The sequence below is a fragment of the Pavona decussata genome, unplaced genomic scaffold (genome assembly GCF_977016875.1).
Source record: "Pavona decussata unplaced genomic scaffold, jaPavDecu1.1 SCAFFOLD_233, whole genome shotgun sequence".
NCBI classification, from domain to species: domain Eukaryota; kingdom Metazoa; phylum Cnidaria; class Anthozoa; order Scleractinia; family Agariciidae; genus Pavona; species Pavona decussata.
In genome coordinates this window covers 4659113-4682500 of record NW_028145638.1, presented here as the reverse complement: position 1 = coordinate 4682500, position 23388 = coordinate 4659113, and the positions used below count along the sequence as shown (strand labels likewise).

Below are 23388 nucleotides of genomic sequence, written 5' to 3'. Positions count from 1 at the left end.
AGGGACTTATTTCAGGGACTAGTCTGCTGTAGGGTTTACATGATAGGACAAGTTGCGGGGACAACTCCCTTGGGGGGCTTACATGTGGGGACCTGTTACACATCGAAATAGCAAAATTTAGGGCGCTTTCACTGAAAAAAGAGCGGTCCTGAACAGTGAAACCGAAGTTACTAAATTTTAAAACCGTTTAAGATTGAAATACACATACCCGTCAATAAAACAGCACATTGTCGATCTATAAAATTAGTCAGTCATTTACAATTTCGAAAAGGTTTTTTTTATTTCCTTAGTTTGGTATACTACTGATTCAGAACAGAAAAACAGCAGCTTTTCAAACAAGGCCTTTAATACAAACAATACTTAACCTCACCGTCGGCCGCCATCTTGAAACGGAGTTCGTAAGGGGTTATGGGACCTAAAATACTGATCAGGAATTGGTTTATTTTCATTTGGTCGCAGGGACTTGTCCCATGAACAGTTCACATGCAGAGATCAGCATAATTTGAGGGGACAAGTCGCAGGGACCAAAAGATTTTTTCATTAAAATGGGTAGTTCACATGAAGGGACTTGGTCCCTGGGACTAGCCGCGGAGACTAGTCGCAGGGACTTGTCCCTTTGTGTGTGCTGACCTTTACACAATTACTGACATGGTGATTACAAACATGGTAGTTGGCCAATGTTTTCATATCTAATTATAAGATTTTAAAATTTAGTATTCTAAAGCTATCAAAAATTGACTTCTGTTAAGAAACATTTATCACCAAAGACACTTATCGGGTCTGGTAAGTTACCAGGACTTTCGAGAAATGGGCCCCAGAGCAGAGTTACGGTACATGTATAGTAGCAATGCTGTTAGTTGGGTTAAGCTCCAGCCATATTTGTACCAGCTGTACCTTGTGTGTGACTATAACTTACCTTGCTACCATTTTCACTGAACAAATTTGGTACTTGATAGGGTAACTTTTTCAAAAACCAATTATTGGTGAATTTAAAAAAAGCATATTGTTCTGTTTTCTCAGATGAACTCTGCCTTAAAGAGTTTGGAATGTTCTGTCTCTGAAATGATGGCATCGTATGAAGGACAAGAAGGTACATGTAGGTAAACAAACTTGACAGTTTGCTTTGAAATTGACCAAACCGCACTTACGCAGCACCATATTTTCTATTTATTAATGACAGCTGAGGTGGCCTCTCTTTTAAGCCTGGTGGTTTCTTGAGGTCTCCTTGCCATTACCTTGACTTGTAATTTGAATATTTTCTTCTTTCTCTAAGGCAAATAAATGATGATGATGATGACATTTCTTCAGGATGTCAACACTATATATATCGATGTTGGACTAATTTTCATACTACATGTAATACTATACACTATGGATTTTAGCCTAATATTAATTCTAATACCATACACTATGGATGTTTGACTAATTTTCATACAGAACTTGAATACTATACACTATGGATTTTAGCCTAATTTTCATCCTAATACTATACATTTAGTTTTTGGCCTAATTTTCCTCTGAGTACTATACACGATGGATTTTGGCCTAATTTTCATTTTTTTCACTGGGGATGTTGGCCTTATTTTCATGCTAATACTACACACTTTGGATTTTGGCCTAATGTTTCTCCTAATACTATACACTTTGGATTTTGGCCTAATTTTCCTCTTAATGCTATACACTATGGATTTTTGCCTTATTTTTATCTTAATACTATACACTGTGGGTGTTGGCCTAATTTTCCTCCTAATACTATACACTATGGATTTTGCCTAATTTTCATCCTTATACTACACACTATGGATTTTGACCTAATTTTCCTCCTAATACTATATACACTATGGATTTTGGCCTAATTTTCCTTCTAATACTATATACACTATGGATTTTGGCCTAATTTTCATCTTGATTCTATACACTGTGGATGTTGGCCTAATATTCATGCTTAAACTACACACAAGATTTTGGCCATATTTTCCTCCTAATACTATACACTAAGGATTTTGGCCCTATTTTTATCCCAATACTATACACTATGGATGTTGGCCTAATTTTCATCCTAATACTATGGATTTTGGCCTAATTTTTGTCCTAATACTATACACTACGGATTTTGGTCTAATTTTCCTTCCAATACTATACACTATAGATTTTGGCCTAATTTGACCCTTTCCTGCCCAAGAGTGCCATATGGCACAAGACGCAATAATGAGCTCAGCATTTGGTCAATTTGTGTGAAATTTGCACATCCAAGAGATCTTTGAAAGATCTATAAATTGAAGGCATAAAATCATGCCCCCCTCCTATATGAGACTTGATTTACCACCCCTCAAACTTTTGGATTTTTTTTCCTTTGTACGTTGAGGGTCCAGTTGATATCTTACAACAAGCAATAGACTGAGAGCTGTACATTAAGCTATAGTTTAGGGGGATACCCAGTATGTACAACGAATAAGAAAATTTTCAATGGTTTTTTTTTTTTTTGTTTTGTTTTGGACTTTTCCCACTAATACGTGACCTCTTCCATCTCTGTTGGTGTGATTTATAGCACACCCCAGAAAATACCTTTTAAATGGTATATCACATGTGGTTTCCCAGTTCATAGTTAGCATTTTAGAAAAATTCGACATGTCCCTCGGGCAGGGATTTTGGCCTAATTTTCCTCCTAATACTATACGCTATGGACGTTGGCGTAATTTTCATGCTAAGACTATACACTATGGATTGTGGCCTAATTTTCAAGCTAATACTATATACTATAGATTTTGGCCTAATTTTCCCATCTTAACAATAAGCCCCCCTTACTCCCCCCCTCCCTATGAAACCTATGCTTTTTACAGGTATTCAGAGTTTAAGGGTATTTTTTTGGGGTGGGGGGGGGGGGGGGGAATGGGTGTGGGATTTTCCATTTGAAATGAACAGATTCTTCATAGTCACTTCCAGTGGGAAAACATTCTGAACATTTATCAGCTACTTGCCATCAGTTATTGTACAAAAAAACATTGATGCTCTTGGATAAGAAAAGTTTTCTAAAGCATTTTTGTATGTTTTTTTTTTTTACATTTTTTTGTCTAGGGAATTGAAGAGATGGCTGTTGGAGAAGAGAAGTCGAGACACGAACTGCTGGAAATCAGTGATCCGTTAACACTTCTAGTGAGAGGTGAGTATATTACAAGCCTGTTCCAGGTTCCCGGCGAAGAGAAAGAGGCTGTGTGAAAATGATTATCCCTTGCTGCTGTGAGAAGGCTAACCATTTATCTGGTTTACATGATTGTGTTGAGGTGTTCAGTTGAAAATATTTTTGCCCACTTGAATGTGAAAACTAAATAGTTCCTCCAACTCCTGCTTGATGGCTTAACTTAACTAATTAAACTCTTAACTGCCAATAGCTCACAAGACTGCAGTCTGTGTAAGTTGATTAATTTCTTCATTACTGGAGTTCCTTTCTGTATTGTTTTTTCAAGGTGATTTTTGAGATTTTCGGAAAACAACTTGATCATCTTTGAAATCCTTTTTGTATAAAAAGATAACACTAGCAATTTGATACACATAAGACCAATGTTTGGTTTATCAACAAATCAATGAAGGCTTTTCATTCAACTAATTTATTCTTGTTTTCTACATTACCACGCTCCCACCAATAGCATAGCTCCAGTGCTCACTGTATGAACACATACAACCCACAATTCCTTCATTCAGCCTGGCGAAGGGCTAACCCTCGAAATGTCTAAAAAATTTTAAAAAATAATAGCGCTTGAACCTCTTTATGGTGGCCAATTTACCTTACAGTGCAACGAACTCAACCGGGGCCACTGAAAAAACCGACACTTTAAAATGTTCTCGTTTTTTGATTGGTTTACAAACTACCAAAGCCAGGCTCCTTTGTTGTAAACGTGACCTGTGATTGGCTGATCAATGTTGAGTGGCCCCGGTTGAGTTTGTTGCACTGTAATTTAGTTATTAATGTCACCGTTTTGATTAAGATTTGAGCTTCATGGTACGGTACCCAGACATAGACTTAACTAAATTAAGGACAACCGGACATATTGGCATAAATAAGGGGGGGAAGGCGAAACACTGCTCGGTGATTGCGTGACGGGCGACTTCTATTCCGCGACAATTATAAGGCCTTACTTCTCTGGCACTACGAGCTGTACCTAGGCCAACAAAATACAACAACATATTACAGGTGTATTCTAAAATTGTTGTCATTCTTTCCCAGCCGAAGTTATCCTGACCAATCGGAATGGAGCCCTTCAACCAATAGCAACCTTGCTAATTCGTCATCATCGCTAGAACCAATCCGCTCAACGCACGGTACCGAGATCAGTCTCCCCAGGAGCATGCTCCGTGCGCTCTTCACTCAAGAACCTACCATGGAGGAAGACTACCCACCTCAGTGATGTCACGAAAGCTGGTTCTTCATCTTCTCAGTTTTCCTTGGTGTCACAAATAACGTAAAAGAACAACTTTTTGCTTCTAAAAGAAACTTGGAGAAACTAAACGATCGATTTAACCAGTCTATGTTTAAAATAATTCAGATAGTAAGATAGGTAAGGTAACGTTGAAAAAAGGAACGCGAATAAGATTCCGAGATTAAATAACTAATATTTGTCAAAGGAAACGTTTACACAAATTTAAAGTAATTTATACGCAAAATGAATCCCGAAAGACTATACGTACTGCGTTGTAAATATTGCCATTGGGTTACAGAGTCGATAAATCTTATAATTTGTTAAAAAAACGAAATAATATTACGGCATGGTTACTTTTCTTCGTTCATTACATTATTGTTTGTTGCCTAATCCATGTGTCGTGGGGGTCCGGTTAAGGGGGGGGGGGGGGTCTTCGTATTGTGCCCGTATGTCACGTTTTGGCTTAACCTAATCGTCATCTTCATCATCACCATTACCGACATTATTTCACGGGGTTTGCTCTCTCCTCTGGCCTAGGGAAGGGAGGGGAGGGGAGGGGGAAGAGTGGATCAGAGGGAATTATTGGTGAGAGCAGTTCGGATTGCCTGTCTGTCTTATTCCATGAATTAATGGCCAGAAGTCTGATATACATAAAACGGCATTGCAGTGACCACCCTGCAATCAAAGCCTCTCTTGACACCCCGACTGAAAAAACCCATAGATGTATAAGATTCTAAAATTTTCCATTCAAAGCTAACAAAAATTGACTTTGTTAAAAAAAATTAATCACCAAAGACGGGACCGTTACTCGAAAGTCCTGGTAACTTAATGGGCCCGATAAGTATGTTTTTAAATGTTTCTTCGCCGATTACGCAGTGACTTAAAAATATGGTACTTTGCCAATGTTTTCAAAGAATTGTAACATTTAAAAATTTAGTATTCAAAGCTAGCAAAAATTGACATCTGTTAAGAAACATTCATCACCTAAGACACTTATCTGCCCGGACTTTCGAGAAACGGGCCCCACTGGGCCGGTTCTCCCACCCCCATTCCCGTGGCGTCAAGAAAACTCAGGCAGGCACCTGCTTGAAAGTAATTCAAAGATGGGTTGGCAGAGGAATTCGATTCTATCGGCAAATCTGAATCAGGGGCCCGTTTCTCGAAAGTCTTATCGGGCGCGGTAAGTATATTTTTAAATCTTTTTTTCGCCGCTTACACAGTGATTACAGACATGGTACTTGGCCAATGTGTTTATAGAATTATAAGATTTTGAAATTTAGTATTCAAAGCTAACAAAAATTGACTTCTGTTAAGAAACATTTTTCACCAAAGACACTTATCGGGCCCGGTAAGTTACCGGGACTGTCGAGAAACGGGCCCCAGGAGCCACAGAATTAGCCTACTCACTTGGCCTGGGAATGAATTTTGCCACGTGATATCATCACGTGTTAAATTTTGTTGACCCAAAAGGCTTTGCAACCCCATAACCAAACTTTCTTCATCTCTGAACTTCAAGGTATTTTATTTGAAAAATTTTGCGTTTTTACGTCGTTATAATTGTGGTTCAAGTTTTAAAAGCATTTAAAATTTGATAAAGAAACCATATTTGCCGTTTTTCAGGTGTTTGCAAGATTCTAAGTTTGTTTTTGAATGCGACCTGACTCAGCTTCACGCGGCTTTTTCGAGGAAAACATCGCGAAGGTAGGTCTACTCAAAACATGAAATATCGGATAACGTATGAAGTTGTTTACGAGTTATAACGCTCTACATGATGACAGTGTTTTGATAAATTTACTCCTGGATTAAAACTGTAGAATTATTTAAAATTGTGGTATTAACTTTGTTAGCTATAGGGCCAAGTTTGAATTTCGCGGGGTAACGCGGAGAAGATACAATGAGAATTTCGTAGGGGGGAGGGGGTACTGCTCGCGGTTTTTGGTGATGGGGAGGGGAGATTCCACCTGTTCCCCAAATCCTGACCCAATTTCAGACCAAAGTTTGAATAATTCTCTAACACCATTTTTAGACAGTATCTTAAAATCCATTAATTTTAAGGTTTTCAGACCAACATGACTCAAAATCAATACTATTATTAGGTGCATCCATTAAAATTTAAAATATATATCTATATTTAAAGGTGGTTAAACAAGAAGCCATTTTTTAAAAAAAATTGTACTGAAAAGTAAGGATACAGATGTGCTTTGGAAACTGTGGACAGCTGGTGATTTGTTGTTCAATTTGAGGAGTCTGTACCTCTTTGAACAATAGGAATATGCAACTTGGCTTATATTTGGAAGATCTTGTTTGGTCTTGTTGTTTTCAAACAGTTTAGTCTGGGATAGGATTTAAAATTCAAAAGCTTTTGGTTAAAATTATCAGTGGTATGAAGAATTTAGTGAACAAGTCTGAGATAGGTTTTTGTCATCTAATCTAGAACAATATTGCAAAATGCAGCTTCACATGGTGTTGGTGTAGGGTAAGGTCTTCGTCCCGGTGCTGCGCCACGACCAAAAAATCACCGAGTAACCTCCCTCCCTTTGGTGATACAGAAGGCAGGCCATAATGTAAATCCCGAGTTATGTGACAAAGAGCTTGATAGAATGACAACAATATGGTCATGGCATAGAACAACTGCATTAGAGTTGGCATTAATTTGTAATGTTTTTTTTTTGTCAAAAAAGAACGAGTGAAAAATAATACTGTTGTAACCTGACTATGTTGTAAAGCTGCGTTAGATTTTTGTTGATTGTTACATTTGAGGGGGTTAAAGGAGTTTACGTAAATTGCGCAAGTTTTGTTCTTCTGTAATAGAACAGTGTGATTTGTCTGCCTTGGTTTTCCCTTTTCTAAAATATCATCTAGCTATCTATAAAACAGCAAATGTGCAAAATTTGAGTTACTGGGCCTGATGTTTTAATGTCTGCATATTTGTATTACAGGATCAGAGGCATGATGAGATGATGGAAGATGCACACTGCTCAAGTGGTGACCAGCTGGACAGTGTAGATAATCTGTTGTTTTGTTCTATCAATAGTGAATCAAGCATTAAAAGGAGAATTGTTGTGAAATGTGGAAGCACATTGAGATAGCAGTACAAATTTTGTACTGCTATCTCAACAGCTTAAATTGCATTTACCTGTATTATGGGTTGGGTGACTTTAGTTTGGACAATCGGAAAGTTGTGTAATGGACAAACAACAAAATCTCAAACAATGGTTTTTGGATTTAAAACTTACAACACTTCTCCTTTTCATTTAGGCATGCAGCTATATTAACAGAGAAAGTGCACGATTACATGTAATTCCCCCATAGTCTGAACGTTTTTACTAGACTATTATAATGTCTACTGACCATTCGACTTGAATGCAAGTTTGTAAGGGGCACAGGGAAAACTTGAAATTGCTTTTGTTTCATGATATTTTATGGTTTATTTGTGTCAATTTGAGAATGGGGATTTGTAATCAAACACTTTCTTTGTACATGTAGCTGCATCTCCAAGTAAAGTTCTGCTGTCCCACGTTTGCATCCAATTATCAGACAAAAGACCAACTTTTACTTTGATCGTCTTGTTATTCTTATTTATTTATTTTTTAATTTGGCATTCTGATGACTTGATGGCATTTATTGAAGTTTTGGCATGCAAAAGTTAAGAATGATTAAGGTAACAATAACGCTGAACAGAAAGTTATTACAAAAGAAAAGGAAAGCACAGTAATTGAGTACAGGAAACATTCACTCAATATAGGTTACCAGATTTTTCTTCCTCTGAAAGTGACCATTTAGACCATTATACTAACAATGAATAATCCATCAGATATGAACTTAGGCAAACATTTGGTATTGCAAATATGTGTCTGCTTTTGTTTAATGTTACACTGCCACCACTGTAATTTGAATGTCCCTGAACTGCCAAAAATTATGAAGGAAAAATACAGAATAACTGTTTGGATATACTTTCTAACAGTCACTTTGATTTTTGGATCACAAATTCAAAAATAAACAACTGAACATGCAACTGTATGAAACTTGAAAGGTGGCCAAATTGGTATCCATCACAACAAAAAAGGTCACAATTTGAACTGCAGGAACAGGAAATAAAACATTGTTCACAACCATTATAAAAGGATTTCAAACTTCAGATTTGCATGCATTTAAAATTTGTGCCATAGGATCTTCAACTTTCACAAACAGACAGTTTGTCACTGAAGACTGTTTACTTCACAAAGATGACATGGATGCTTTTCATGCACAGGTAGTAAACTCTTAGAAACAAAAAATGCTGACACAGCACAATGACTGTTTTGCATGGGTGATGAAGGAAATAGAAAGATTCCTTGATTTTCTGTCCATTGGAATTATTAAAATATAGCATCAGTCTTCTGGAACTCAACCCAAACCAATCAACTACTGTACACACCACAAAGCTACATCACACTGTAGGAGTGACATTTTATTATCGTAAAAACATGATGTCATCATGCCAATCACTCAAATTGAAATAAATATTACTATTAATATTACTTGGGTGTACTCTAGACAAGCAGATCTTTACTTGACTTATGTGTTTATTTTAATAAAGAGCAGGTTGATATTTTGACCCAAACGAACCAAAATTTCTTTCCTCGGAATGTGAAGGTAAGCACTTGATTTTAGAAGAACAACTGTCCACCTCTGGCCTCATGTGAAATAACAAAATTAATGTTGATTGATTCCCAGTATGCCTTTTTATTATGCTGCCACAAATCAGATCACAAGATGAAACCACAAGAAAAGCAAAGAGAATTGGCAATGAAACAAAGCTTAGATTAATTTTTCCTTTGCAAAAACCTTCTTTCCTTTTAGCATTGATTTCACCGCTATGTGACCTTGAAAATCAAAACACATTTAGCAAAGGTCTTCCCTAAAATGAACAAGAAGTAAACTGACTCACTGTTATTCCAACAATTCTGCAACCAAAATGCCAGAAAAAACTCAGTTGGACAAAAGTTTGGAAAAAAAATTAAGCTAAGTGATAAACTCCATGAAGAATTTATTGTGGTGATGACTTGGACAATAGTTTGTAGATTGTTTTAGTTGTCGACACAAGGAATCCAAACAAACTGTGAATCTAATGCATGACCATTTGAAGTTTACAAAATATCAGGGAATGAATAAGAATACTGGAACATTTAACATTATATTATTTTTATGCCAAGTGAGGCTTTCGTTGGATGATAACAATATTCAGTTTAACGTTTGAAATGCAATCCATTCAGGATGTGTAGAGAATTTGAATGAAGTAATCTGTTTACAATTTTTTGGTAAAAATTCAGGAAATTACTTTGTCACAAGCAAAATATCTGGACTCTCTGTGTAGATATCACACTATTGCCATGGAAACAAGCAAAAGGAATAATGGAAATCCACAGCTAGGAAATACTGTTTTGATGGCGACAAAATTATTATAGCTGAACTCAAAGTGCTTGGCAGTTTGAGATCAATACACAGAAGAAACTTTTTTTTTTATTAATTTTGATAACATTAATTTTATCAATCTGCTCTTTATTAAATGGGGCTGGTTATGTAATCATTGCCAGGCTGTAACGTGCTTACATCAGACATGAAGACCTGCTCACAGTTGTTTAAAGAGTAGATAACATTATCCAGCAGAAAAGTAGCTATCCAGTGGATAAAATGTTAGTTGAGTACATTTTATCTGCTAGATAGTGGTTTATCTGCTGGAAAACTTATCCACTCTTTGAACAACTGGGGCCAGAATGTCTGTTGTTAGCATAAGCCCAGCATTGATGTTTATGTAGCTATCCCCAGGGCTTTGAAGTGTCTACATATCCTATGGCTATTCTTTTTCCTGTTATCTCTACGATGTGTAGGCAAGTGTCCTAAGCCTGTCTGCTTCTAATGCTTTTTGACAATTCAGTATAGCTTTCATTTGTTATGCACTGAGCCTTTCAATTAAGGTGGGACACTTGGCTACACTTTGTGGAGATGTCAAGTAACCAAATAGTCATGGGCCATGTAGACACTTGAGGTCACACTAAACCTTTTTGACTGTGTTAAGCGCAATGACCAGTAAGCACTCAGCTTTAGAGTAAAGTATCCAAAGCTGTACATCATTTTAAAGCTTAAAGAAAGGAGAATCGTAAGAAATCAAACTTCCTTAACTTAAAACTGTACCCACTACAAGACCTTTACTGGAAATTTAGTGAGGAATATAAACGTGAATTACCCTTGCAACCATTTCACTTAACTTAACATCCGGTGATTGAAAGATTTTTGGCAGGTATTGGCCTCTAAAACAGTGTCAGGGATTTTTGAAGTTTGTTTTAGTTTTGAAATTATAACCTCAAATGCAAGAAAAAGGCAGTCAGAAATCAATTGTCAAACTTCAAGTAGCTTTTACTTTGTTTTGAAAACTTTGTCAGGGATTTTTGACATCAGTTTTCAAAACAAAGTAAAAGTGACTTGAAATTTGATTTATGATTTATGTCCACCATTTTTTGCATCTTAGCTAGTAAATTCAAAACAAAAGCAGACTTAAAAAATCAGACACAGTTCTAGAGGCCAATACCCTCTAAACATTTTGCAACCACTGGGATGTTCAGTAGAGTGAAGTGGTCGCACGGGTAATTCATGTCTATAAACCTCAGTAAATTTGCACTTCAGGTCTTGTAGTGGGTACAGTTTTCGTGTTGGAAGTTTGATTTCTTATGTTTCTCCTTTCTTTAAGCTTTGAAATGATGTACAGCTTTGGATACTTTAGTTAAGCTGAGCGCTTAAAGGTCTTTGCGCTTAACACAGTCAAAAAGGTTTAGTGTGATCTTAAGTTTGCTTGGTTCACTATTATTAGTAGACAAAACAACACGCACTAAATTGCAGTGAAAAAAAGGTTTATTTTTGTTTAACAATGAGAAAAAAAAATGAATAAAAAAAATCCAGCCAACCACCTCCCTGCCTTTTGGGTTGCTTCCACTCTGGTCTGAGTTGTTGTGTGTTCTTTTGTCCTCATTAAATATTCCAACTTTGAAATCCTGTCAAGTTTTATCTGATCTCCCAATTTCTAAAGGGTGATGTGAACACTGGGAGATTCACTGTTGATCCACAAGTGGATATGACAACATGGAAACTGGTGAGGGTTTGTTTCCCTGTCCTCCAGAGTCCAATCCAAGTTTGCCTGGATACCACAATTCCTAAATTTTTGTTTAAGTGCCAATCAGTTTGAAAGTGATTGGAATATGCTTGTTTCATAATTTGGCCATTCGGTAAAATAAAATTTTCCCCAGATTCAATGTTTGGTTTTAAATCTTCCACTGTCTTGATGAAAAAAATAAGCGTCGCTGTTCTAGAGCAAGGTCGGCGTTTCATCACAAGAGGAGGAGGACGAGACCGGTTCAGCGTGCCGTCTACCATTTCCCCGGCCGCACCTTATCATATAGCAAATCAAAGAGCACCATAAAGTCTCGTGGAGGGTAGTTCTTTCTGTGAAGCTCCCAAAAGCGAAATTTGCCGCCCCTGATCCCGCCATTTAGTCGCAAAATCCAAGCAGAAAAAAAATTTTAATGTGTGAAAGCGCTAAATTGTAAAGAAAGCCGACCTAAATTTTTTCCGGTTAAATTTTTGATGTTCGCTAGCCTGAGGTAAATTTCGGGTTATACGCATGTAGTCTCAACAATGAGCGTGAAAAAAGGCAAATAACGGCATTTTGATAAAAAACTATTTATGGTTTTAAGAGTTTGAACTGCGAAATGGCGAAATGAAATTATGTACACCGCTTCGGATGAAGTAAAAAGCACGTGCAATATTATGCTAATTTGCGGTGATGAAAAACAATCGAAGAACTCAAAATGGTTGGCCGTACTAAAAGTTTTTCGTTTTCAATTCAAGTCTTGTTTTTTGAACCTAGAATTCGTGGTTTATGAAACGGTTAGGGCATTCGAAGTAAAAAAAAATGTTATGAGAGCTGTCGAATGTTTTTGAATGCATTTTTGGTAAACAAAATTTAACGCATACATCAGAGCATGCATAAGTAATTTGGTGCGGGCCCAGCCCAATCCCAATCTGGTACCCAGAGTCTTCAGGCTCTTTGGCCAGCGGTTGGCCAACGCCAGGTCTCCTGGCGACCAACCGTTGGCCAAAGAGCCTGAGGGCTCTGGGTACGAGATTGGTGCGGGCCGCAAATAGAAATTTCTTGTTACGATTTTCTTAGCCAATTTATTTAAAAGAAATGAAAAGTTAGGCGAATTGCAAATCAATTTTCTGGAATTATATATCAAACAAAGGATGAAACTTAATCGGGTGTTTGATATAGCTTCTCAGACCATTAATAATTCTTGGATAAATTCAGAGCGAACGTTTACCAAATGTTATGATAATGTCACATGATGTCATAGTGCATTTCCCTGTCAATTTCATCTGATCACAGGCAGCCCAAACACTATACATGAACACAAACACTTAAAAGGTGTAGGATTCTTGTATTGTGTACTTGGGGTCCTAGAATCTGAACAAAATTCATCAAGAAATTGTTTAATGAATACAGTGGCTGAGTTTGTACAAGAATTATTGTTGGAGACAAAAAGTTAATTTTCAACAAAACTGAAAGATGTTTTAGATAGAAAATTTGTGGAAAGGATAATTGATCATTTTGGTGGAATATAATTTTATTAAATAAACCCCATCAGGCAGCTGGTATATCAGAGAATATTAAAAAAAAAAAAAAAAAAAAAGGATAATGTCCAAGGCTGAAAGATTGTCTAAAAATGTAAACAATTGGCCCAGAAACAAAGCTTCAAGGGCAACTGTGAAATTTTGAGGACAATCTTTAAACTGAGGGCATTATCATCCAATATACCAGTAAACCAGAGAGGGGTTTATTTATTTTTAACCCTCTGATTAATTCGTTAAACACGTACGCTTTAAAGTGGAAAAGAAAAAACAGTGAGTGCTAGTCATAGCATGACTGCAGGAAACAAACATAAGCTGACTAGTTTGTTGGTTTGGATTGAAACATCTAAAACCTAAAACTGCGATGTTTTCTTTGTAATTTCCTTGTCGAGAAAATCGGGCAACGGTTATCATCTGATAAACGCTGTCTAATTTTGTACCACGTGACGTGTTTTATTAATCAGTGGGTTACAATAAATAATTGTTTGTCTCATGATGTTGTTACTTAAGTTGTAGATCACAATCTTCTACCACTTAAGTGACTACATCGTGAGACAAACAATTATTTAATTTATTATGGTATTCAAAAAAATTGGTTGACCAGTAAATTTAACGTCATAATTTTTCATCGGAAGGAAGTTATTAATAGATTTTTGGCACAAAATTTGAAAGGGCAGTACCCCTTGTTTATGTTTTTTTAATGAAAAACTTTGGAAAATGTTTTGGCTCGAAGTTAAGAATTTGGAGTACAAGGATTTTGCGACTGCAGAAAATGCTTAATGCGCAGAAAAAACTTGATTAGGCAGCAACACAGCAAAGAATCCCCTCAACAAGGCTTTCAGCTCAATCTGAATTGCTACATGTTAGTCGACAGAGAGGGGCGTGCAGGGTCTCCAGCCTCTTAATGTCCCCCCTATCACCATCCATCAGAGTAGCCTGACCATAGCCCCATCCCTTAAACACCTGAGTTTTTCATCCTTGACAGTGGAAGTGAAACAAGCATCTTGACCAAAATAACTTTCCCCTGCTATAATTTAGCAATGTGGTATCCAAGCAAAGCTGAATTAAACCCAGAAGACAAAGGAAACAAACCCTCACCTGCCTCCATGTTGTCATGTCCTCTTGTGAATCAACAGTGAATCTCCCAGTGTCCACATCACCCCTCAGAAATTAGTCGACCAGAATAAACTCTCCAGGATTCTCGGTTGGAATATTGCAGAGGACGCCAGAAACACAGACCTTCTCAGAGCCAGAGTTTCCGCAACCCAGTGGCAGGAAGATGGTTGGCTAGATTGTGAGTGTGCCGCCAGTTTGTGTTACCTGCTAATAAAGCTTAGCAAAAATAATAAATTATTATAATACAAATCAACCTCATTGACAACAGAAAATCAGAAAACATCCTTCAGCCATTAGTTTTACTTTTCCAAATCCTTTAAGGTTTTCCAGAGAACAGCCAGAAATAATAATATGAAACAGTTGAAGTTGATTTCTTTGATTAGCCAAGGTGCCATTGTTGACAAAGGCCAACACTATAAATTTCATCTTCAATAATATCATGTATTGTGTAAAGTGGCTGAAAGATATCATCTGACTTATGAAACCCCAAAATAAACCATTTTTTCCTAGAACTATAACCTGTAAAAGCTTAAAATAATTTCAGTGTCAATGAGCTTGAGTTCTACAAAACAAAGGAAGCAGAATAATAACTATTGTGCCTATGAATGGAAAAATTGTTTCTGGTTAATTTTTAACTGTTTCATTATCCCTGCAAGCTCCTTATAGACCCTTTGCATAAATGGCGCCCAAATTTAAATAACAATACTTGATACATCCTAAGCCTCGTGTTTATGTTTCCAGACAAAGGATTTTTCACATGAATATGAGGCTTAGGATGAATCAAGTATTGTTATTCAAATTTGGGGGCCATTTATGCAAAGGGTCTATGGGGAGAAGAAAAAAATTTTAATTAAACTGAAATAAAGTTTTGTAAAATAATATGAATTATGTGTCTAAGATGATTAAAATAGATGTACCCAGTGTTCCATTTTTGCATAACAGCAAACACTTAATATATTTATAAGCTGCTTCCTTTGTTTTGAAATGAGTAGAACATTACTTAGTACATGATCATGACTGAAATATGTAGGTCATAATAAAATGTAAATTAAAACAGCAATGGACACTGCTATTTACATTAATTTTGAATGATAAATGGCATGAACAGGCAAACTATGAACTTCAAAATTGCAACCAACAGTTATGTTTAACATGTTATTTGATCTCAATTTATTTAGAAGAACCAATTAAAAGTTTTGTTGTCAGTTCAAAAGGCCTTGTGCAAGGCTTGTGATTGGTGAGTTTCAAGGTATCTTTATCCTCTTTATTTTCTGTTGGTTGCTGTTGCAATAACTACTGTATTTATTCGATTAACCAGCCACCTTCAAATAAGCGCCCACCCTAAAAGCTCAAAAAGTTAATAAGCCCCCGCCCTCAAATAAATGCCCACCCCATCCCCCTCCCAACAACAAACATTTCTGTACTATTGGTTTTACCTGTAGATATGGTAGTCAATGAACTTTTATATTGTTCATGGCTTGTTCTTGTTAGTTTTTGCCCCTTTTTTTTGTATTGTTGAAGCAAAATAAACTTGTTATCCCTTGTTTTTGCTATTCCCGAAAAATGTCATCCCTTGCTGAAAATGTTGGGAAAATAATAGCGCCCCCCCCTCAAATAAGCGGTCCACCCTCCATGGGCCCAAAATTAAATAAGCGCCCAGGGTGGTTAATCAAATAAATACAGTATTGCAATAAAAAGTTTTGACTATCCGTTGGATTTTCAACAAAAGAATTTGCACAAGAATTTTCACTTCACTTTTGCTTTTCAGTGAAGTTCAAGGCTCATTCAATTTGCCAAAAAATAAAATTATAAAGGAATTATTTTTCTTTAAGAGGTTGAAAAAGGCCCAATAAATTAAATCCCTTTCAGCAGTTCCATCACTGTTTTAAACCCAAGTTTAGCGTAGAAGTTGGAGGAATAAGATTTTGGCAAATCTCTGAGCATATTTAAAGAACTAAAATGAATGCCAGTTTTAATTTCAGAACTTTTTTTCTTTTGAAGAAGCTTTATAGAAGCAAAAGCTCCAAAATTTAAAACCTTTCACTCTGAAGAAAAGAATTCAACATGTCAATGTACATTCTGGAGATAACAATGAATTTTGCCACTAAATTAAAATGAACATTGGAATGTCTGCACAAATTCAGTCTGAACAATGAACTTATTCCTCCAACTGGGTACAAACAAGTGTCTCACTTCTGTGTTAAAAACTTAATCCACCAATTTTCTCTGCTGCAATGTTTCACGCTGAATCATCAACAAACCTCAGTTAAAGATAATTTCTAGCACTTTTTTTGTCTTGAAAAGGAAAATGTTTACTGGCTGTTGATATGATCTTCAAACTACATGAACTGAGTACCTCTGAAGAATTCCTATTTTCCCAGCCAAGGTAACTTTACAAATTCTGCAAATTTGTGCTACAGGGTATATATAGTAGGAAAAAAAACTCTAAAAAAGCAAAGGAATGCTCTGAGTATGGCTGAAAGCTGTGTAGGAGCATGGTAATTTTCCATACTTTTTTTAAGGAAAAAGAAAAGATCTGTCTTTTTTAGTTGTAAAACCTGGTTATCAAACAAAAATGGACACTTGTTTGTATACTTGATTGATGGCAGCACACTCACAAGAGAAGGCACAAAAAACCTGCCAACCAAACCAGCAAAACTTACTGAAAAAAATGGACGATAATTGTTTATTTTGTTAATGGCTTCTGCTAAAGTTTGCAAGTTATGAAAAATTTAATCACAAATGTAGCAGCATTTGAGTACGTTCTAAGAATGGAAATTGTATTTTTCCTTTGCTAAATTTCGGGCCCAAACATCCAGTAAAAGTTGTTAATTCAAATTTGAATAATGGAACAAAATAAGGTACAGGTAATGCCCTGCATCATCCTTGAATGGTTGGCAAGCTTGAGTTTGCTCAGTATTATCCAACCAGCTACAGAAGGAAGATGATATTTGTTTTTCTGCTAGCTAGGGGTAATTTTACTGACAAAAAAAGAGAAATACATTTCTTTTATTAAGCCATTTCTTCTAATATGAAATGACTCAAGGGAGATATTATATATTTCTAGAAATTGTAAAGCATTGCAAAAAAAGGATGTTGGCATACAGTTTATAATTCTTATAAACAATTTATAATTCTTATAAACTGTATGCAAGACAAAACGTTTGTAGCTGGATAAATAGTAATGGGCTGAAAACTATCAATAAAAAAAATTCCAAAGCAATCCACTGGCTAAATTGAATGGGGGTTGTGGAACAACAGCTGGGTGAAAAACCTCCCCGTACGTCCACTTGCTCCTAGGAGGAAAACCCCGGGCCAGCTGTACCCCACATTCAAAGACTTCCCGGGCAGGGTCAGAGTTCATTTAAATTTCTTAAGCTTTGGAAAAAGTTAATTATATTAAATAATGAAAATAATCTCGGGGCTCTATAAAATTCAAACCAATCCATATGTGTCTGAAGTCATCTGGATTTGTCTTGTCCCTGCTGTCCCCCAGTCCAGCCTCTCCACTCTCTGCTCCATAAAATTAATGTCTACCTTCTATCCATCTGGTTTTCCTCTTTGTCTGCCAAAAAAGGGAAACTAACTGTAGAGACTTTGTTCAAAGTGTTACACCTAGTGGTCTGTTGGAATGCCATAAGTTTCTTCAATTTTTCTTGGAAAATTTCTTAGTTTGTTATGTGTATTAACCCTGGCCTGATTCAACAGATCATGCACTGTGATCTACGTATGTCTTTTGGTCATAAGTGTTGGTCATCCAAACGGGGGGAGAGGGAGGAGAGTATACATATGCTTGGATAAACTGTATTTAAGTCCAGATATTTGGTACCACTGTACACATACATAAATTGAGAGGGGGTGGAAACACAGTTTACTTAAGTTTTCTATTTCTTTGGAAATGAAAACATCATAGCTCTGGACTGTTTTACTGATCACATGGGGAAAACAACAATCATCTTACATCCAACCCCCTTATTCCCTCTTAACGTTGGAGCCCTGGAGCCATGAAACTTTTAGCATGGAGGCCGGAGCCCAAAGCTGTTCTCTTTCTCTGCTTGGAGCTCAGACATAAATCCTGATTTTGGCTAAATGGAGCTCTGACGTAAACCAATGGATCCCTAGAACCCTTACTCTTCTGCCTTGAAGCCATGATGCCCAGTATTTTTTTCTGTTGGTCAGTTATTATTACGGACCAAGCGTTACAAGAGTTTTAATATTATTTTACTTACAAGTGAAAAATGTCAGAGTTCAAACAAGAGCCACCTTATTTATTTAATAACCACCAAAACACCTAAGTCGCAAAATTATGGGGGTTGGATGCCCAAGAGCCTGGGGGCTAAAACCGCAAACCCAACCCCAAGGTGGCAGAACGCCCAATAACCTGTCCTACTCGCAACCCAGCTACAAGCCCTGCCTGCCCACGCCCAACTAGGCACCCATCACACTGAAGCCAGGTAGGCTCAGTGGAGATTTCTTACCCCACCCTCCCAACAATACAAAAGTAGTCCCAGGGAAGGGAAGGGAGGGAAAACGTTCTAGACAACCAAGCCCCACACAACAAACACGACAGCACAAACTGCCACTGGCAACTGCTGACTTTAACCCTGCCTGCAATATAAGCAACCAGGATATAGGCCTACGGACGCTAATACGCTAATTAAACACCAACGCTGATGCGCGCCAGTACACTAAGGAATGCTAACATGCCAAGAACACCAGATCACCAAGAAAACCACTACGCTAACGCTAACACACGCTAGTAACGCCAATGACGCTGTTGTCGACACAGACAACAAAAACTCCTGCTCCTAGTTGTTAACTAAAATAAATTGCATTTAACTCCACCGTATTAATAAGCACCAAAAACTGATTTATTTTAATGCTCTCTGGAGCTATGAGACCTACAAAGATGTTTTAAACAACAAATTGTCTGAGTTGAAATAAGAGCCAGAGAGTGTCATGACACATTGTCAGTTGGGTGAAGAAAGGTGCGTAAAAAAGGAAATGCTATGCCATGCAGAAAAATCGCCAATTAACAAACAAACAGATACAGAGAATCACTAGTTTAATTTGTGAATGAAAATTGTCCGAAATTGAAACACAAGCCTACAGAAGTTGTATTAGCTACGGTAAATGTAAAGGCATAAAAAGATATGATCCCAGTTTTGTCATGCCATGATCAAAAGAGAAAATGCTTAGATTCTAGGGGCATAATTAAGGGTACCACAAAGAAAACCTATCTTTGCCAGCAAGCATTTTCTGTAATAGTGCTGGACAGAAATCATGTAACAGATTTAAGCCCCCACCGTGACTCAGACAAACAAACTACTCAAAGTGTTACTGCTATAAGATATTTGTATGGCATTAATGACGCTTGCATGTAACTGAGCACCAATAGTTGCAGCCAGCTTTCATGATCAATCTGTACACAAAAGACAGAGGGTTGGGCTAGAATTTGAATTTGAAGAGGAAATCTAACTTTGCTAGACCTCTGGCACCATATTAAGCAGTCAGTAATGTCAAAGCCCCAAAAATTGCGTCCCTTAATCACAGAAGTTACAGTATTAATATTGTGAAAAACCTGAACAATTTAGTTAAATCAACCCTCCTCAAAATGCCTCCGCATCAAGAAGAATTATTTGCTGGCCCCTTTGCTGGTATCAATTAGACCTGTAACTTTCCTCATAGCGAACATGGAATGCAAAGGCCCATCTTCATCCAAGATGCATTGTGCGCCGCAATCTGAATTTCGTGTTACTGTAACACAAAATTACTGAAATCCCCAACAATACTCCATATGCCAAAACAATCCTGTAAATCTTATTAGTTCGTTCGTTTTAGTTCCCTGTTCATCTTTGCATATTTTCTTTGTGGTACTTTTGCATATTATTCTGTATAATTATGACTGCAAATTTTGCCATTTGAAGTCAAATTATCTGACAACAAATTAAAATAGAGGCTACTTTCTGCCATTGTGTTGGAAGACAAGACTTACATCTGTGGTTCTTGTCTCGTTTCAATTTCAATGTTTTTATCCACTGGAAAAACAAGAAAATAACGTGGAAGAAACAGAACTGTAGGAAATACGGACAGTGAGTGAGTGAGCTCACACTGTTAACTAAGTTTACATTTTGATTTACTGAAATGGTTTACTGTTTGCCATTAACATGGTCAGCACCATCGTGGCCCCCAACTTTACATGAGCCTCTGCCTTGTGCACAATAAACGGGCAGGATAAAGAAAATGGAAAAAGATTTTTATAAAAAATAGAAGCTATAAGAAATGAATGTTTCACTCCAGGGGTTTCACTTGGATAATTTGTCACTGAAACGCTGCATCTTCTCCACAGTTTTCATGTTTCTCTGCATTATATGACTGACCAGTAAGAGTTTGTTCAGGCAAACCTAATTAAGAAAATAATGTCAATGGATTTAATAGGACTAAATAGGGTTAAATGTAATTTAACTTAGTTAACAACTTGGAGCAAGTTTGCTCCTCGGTGGCGTGGCGTAGCGAGGCGTTAGCGTTTATTTGCGTATAGTTTGAGCACGGGTGGCACATTGGCGTTTGGGTGTTTGTTGTTACATTACTGTTTGGGCCTGGTTCAGGTCTGCAGGCAGTTGCGTGGCCAGCGGTATTCTCTTGCAGTTTAGGCGGGCTCCTTTGCACGTGCTCGGAAATTTACTCTACTCAGCGTTTTTCGTGGCGTGGCTAGTTTATCGCTTTTTGTTGGGCTTTTCTTTCGTTTTTCTTCGAGGATTTTTCTCTAAAAGCGTTGCCTTAGCGGTCAGCCTTCAATTTATTCTCTTCAAGGACTGTTTGACTGTCAGTACTCGTTTTTTGGTGAGTGTTCAGGCGCGTTTTGTCGCTTGCATCGTGTTGGCGTGTGTTGTTGTTCATTCATTGCTCGGCTCGCATGGCTCATCCACTCTCAACTTACAACAGTTTGTCGGCGGGTGTAATCCCGTCTACATGCACTTCTTCACCTTCTTCTTCTGCTGCTAGCGTGGTATTTTCGGCGGCTTTGGCGGGAATGTCCTCGTCGTTCTCCAATGACATCGCGTCCGCTATCGCCCAAGCGTTCAGTAACACCCTTCCGACCATCATCGCGGTGATCCGGGATAACGCAGCTCCTGTATCGAGGGCTCCTTCAGTTGTCACGTCCAACGTTTGTTCAACTCCTGCTACGGTCGTTTCAGGCTCGATGGCTGCTTCTTCAGGTACGTGGACGTTACCAGCATTTGTATCTACTTTCCCGTCCGTGTCAGCCACCACCGAGTTTCATCGGGACTTGACATGGTGGCAGGAACTGTTCCAAAGCTGGGAGGGTCTCAGTTTCTTCCTTATGCCTTTGTGGGCCCCTCTTCCAGATTTCCAAGTGTCATCAGATGCAGCAGGCTCTCTGGGCTATGGAGCTATCTTTAACAACCAGTGGTTCTTTGGCGCTTGGTCAGCTTCACAGAAGCCCCTCTCAATTGCATACAAGGAACTGTTCCCCATTGTTGTGGCGGCGTACTTGTGGGGACCTGGGTGGGTGTCACGGCAGGTCGAGTTTTTATGCGACAACGAGTATGTGGTGGCTGTTCTGTCTTCTGGTACCTCCAGAGACCCTGACTTAATGGTTTTGTTGCGTTACTTAGCATTGTTGGCAGTGCGCCATTCATTTTCCTTTACTGCATCTTCAATTCGTGGTAAATCTAACCCAGGTGCGGATGCTCTTTCCTGTTTCCAGTTTCAGCGATTCAGGCACCTGGCTCCACAAGCCGAGCAATCTCCGATGACAGTCCCCCCTGCTCTACTGGAGGCGTTGCATGTCATGTGATGGAGAGATGCCAATTTTTCCTTTACCAGGGTCTGGCCCCGTCTACACGTCGGGTATACTTGTCCGCCCAGCGTCGCTACTTTGATTTCTGCCATCAGGATGGCCAGCTGAGTCCAGATGGTGCTCTTTTGCCAGCTGATGAACAATCACTCATGCGTTTTGCTTCCAGCCTACACCACTCGTCCATTAAAGTGTACTTCAGTGCAGTGCGGTCCCTTCACATTGACAATGGCTTACCTGATCCCCTGATTAACTGTCTGCAGCTACAGCGGCTGTTAAGGGGCATTAAGCGTGTGCAAGGTTCATCTACCACTAAGCACCTTCCCATCACTATTGACCTCTTAAAGGTCATCCAGCGATCCTTGGACCTGAATTCCTGGGACCATGTCATGCTCTGGGCGGCGTGTTGCCTCGGTTTTTTTCACTTTCCTACAAGCTGGTGAGTTCACCACAAATTCTTCATTTGACCCTAGTATCCATTTGACAGTTGTCGATGTGCAAGCGGATTCTTTGGTGGACCCCACATGTTTTAGAGTTCATATCAAGTGCTCGATGACAGACCCCTTTCGCGTAGGCTGTGACATTTATGTGGGACGGGGCAACAGCCTCGTCTGCCCAGTGGTGGCCCTTGGTAATTTTTTGGCTCTGCATGGCCCATCTCCAGGACCCCTGTTCTGCTATGCGGACGGCCGTCCGTTAACTCGGCAGCAGCTATCATCTACGGTGTGGGCTATTTTACGCTCTGCTGGTTATTCAGGCTCTTACTCAGGTCACAGCTTCTGGATTGGTGCAGCTACCACAGCTGCTGCACGGGGAATCCCTGATCACCTTATTAAGACTTTAGGCTGATGGTCTAGTGATGCCTATCGACTCTATATCTGCACACTAGTTGGCTCTCTTACCCAGGTCTCCAGTCAGTTGTCATAGCAGGTGGGGCTTGGGCATCTCTTCACTTGGGGTTGGGTGCCTCAGGTCTGGTCCCTTGGGGGGCTGTGTTTCCTTGGCCATGAGCCCCAAATTGCTCCGGGCTGTCCCAACCCAGAGGTCCTTCAGCATGGCAGGCGGGGCTCGTGGCTGAGTTGTGGGTAGGGCAGGCTTATGGGGTGTTCTGCCTACCTGGGTTTGGGTTGGCGGTACCAGCCCCTGGCTCCTGGGCACCCAACCTCCATTTGCGACACAGGCGTTACATAAGGTTAAATGTAATTTAACTTCGTTAACAACTTGGAGCAAGTTTGCTCCTTGGTGGCATGGTGTAGCGAGGCGTTAGCGTTTATTGGCGTATAGTTTGAGCACCGGTGGCACATTAGCGTTTGGGCGTTTGTTGTTACATTACTGTTTGGGCCTGGTTCAGGTCTGCAGGCAGTTGCATGGCCA

General features: G+C 38.6%; 2 protein-coding genes, 1 long non-coding RNA gene and 1 pseudogene across 12 annotated transcripts in view; 3 read left to right on the top strand and 1 right to left on the bottom strand.

The window, feature by feature from the left end:
* Window positions 1–4792, top strand: part of LOC146458528 (uncharacterized) — an 11878-nt gene extending 7086 nt beyond the window's left edge. For 3 of the 6 annotated variants that reach the window (XM_085091063.1, XM_085091062.1, XM_085091061.1), the window contains 3 exons: window positions 1021–1100; window positions 3076–3160; window positions 4223–4792. In XM_085091063.1, the coding sequence (XP_084947189.1) occupies window positions 1021–1100; window positions 3076–3145 (150 nt within the window). In that variant the 3' untranslated portion in view covers window positions 3146–3160; window positions 4223–4792. The remainder of the gene's footprint in view (window positions 1–1020; window positions 1101–3075; window positions 3161–4222) is intronic. The other 3 variants (XR_014858294.1, XR_014858293.1, XM_085091065.1) reach the window with 3 other exon arrangements.
* Window positions 4793–5362: 570 nt separating this feature from the next.
* Window positions 5363–13138, top strand: LOC146458527 (uncharacterized). The gene is made up of 3 exons (XR_014858295.1): window positions 5363–5931; window positions 6036–6116; window positions 7355–13138. It is a non-coding gene; the product is annotated as an uncharacterized LOC146458527 (long non-coding RNA).
* A 3054-nt stretch (window positions 13139–16192) lies between these two features.
* LOC146458525 (uncharacterized) overlaps window positions 16193–23388 on the bottom strand; it is a 27627-nt gene continuing 20431 nt past the window's right edge. For all 4 annotated transcript variants that reach the window (XR_014858291.1, XR_014858290.1, XR_014858292.1 and 1 more), the window contains one exon: window positions 16193–17757. The gene's annotated coding sequence lies outside the window, so the exon portion shown is untranslated. The remainder of the gene's footprint in view (window positions 17758–23388) is intronic.
* Window positions 21083–22941, top strand: LOC146458526 (uncharacterized; annotated as a pseudogene). The gene is made up of 2 exons (XR_014858263.1): window positions 21083–21136; window positions 21572–22941. The product of XR_014858263.1 is annotated as an uncharacterized LOC146458526 (transcript).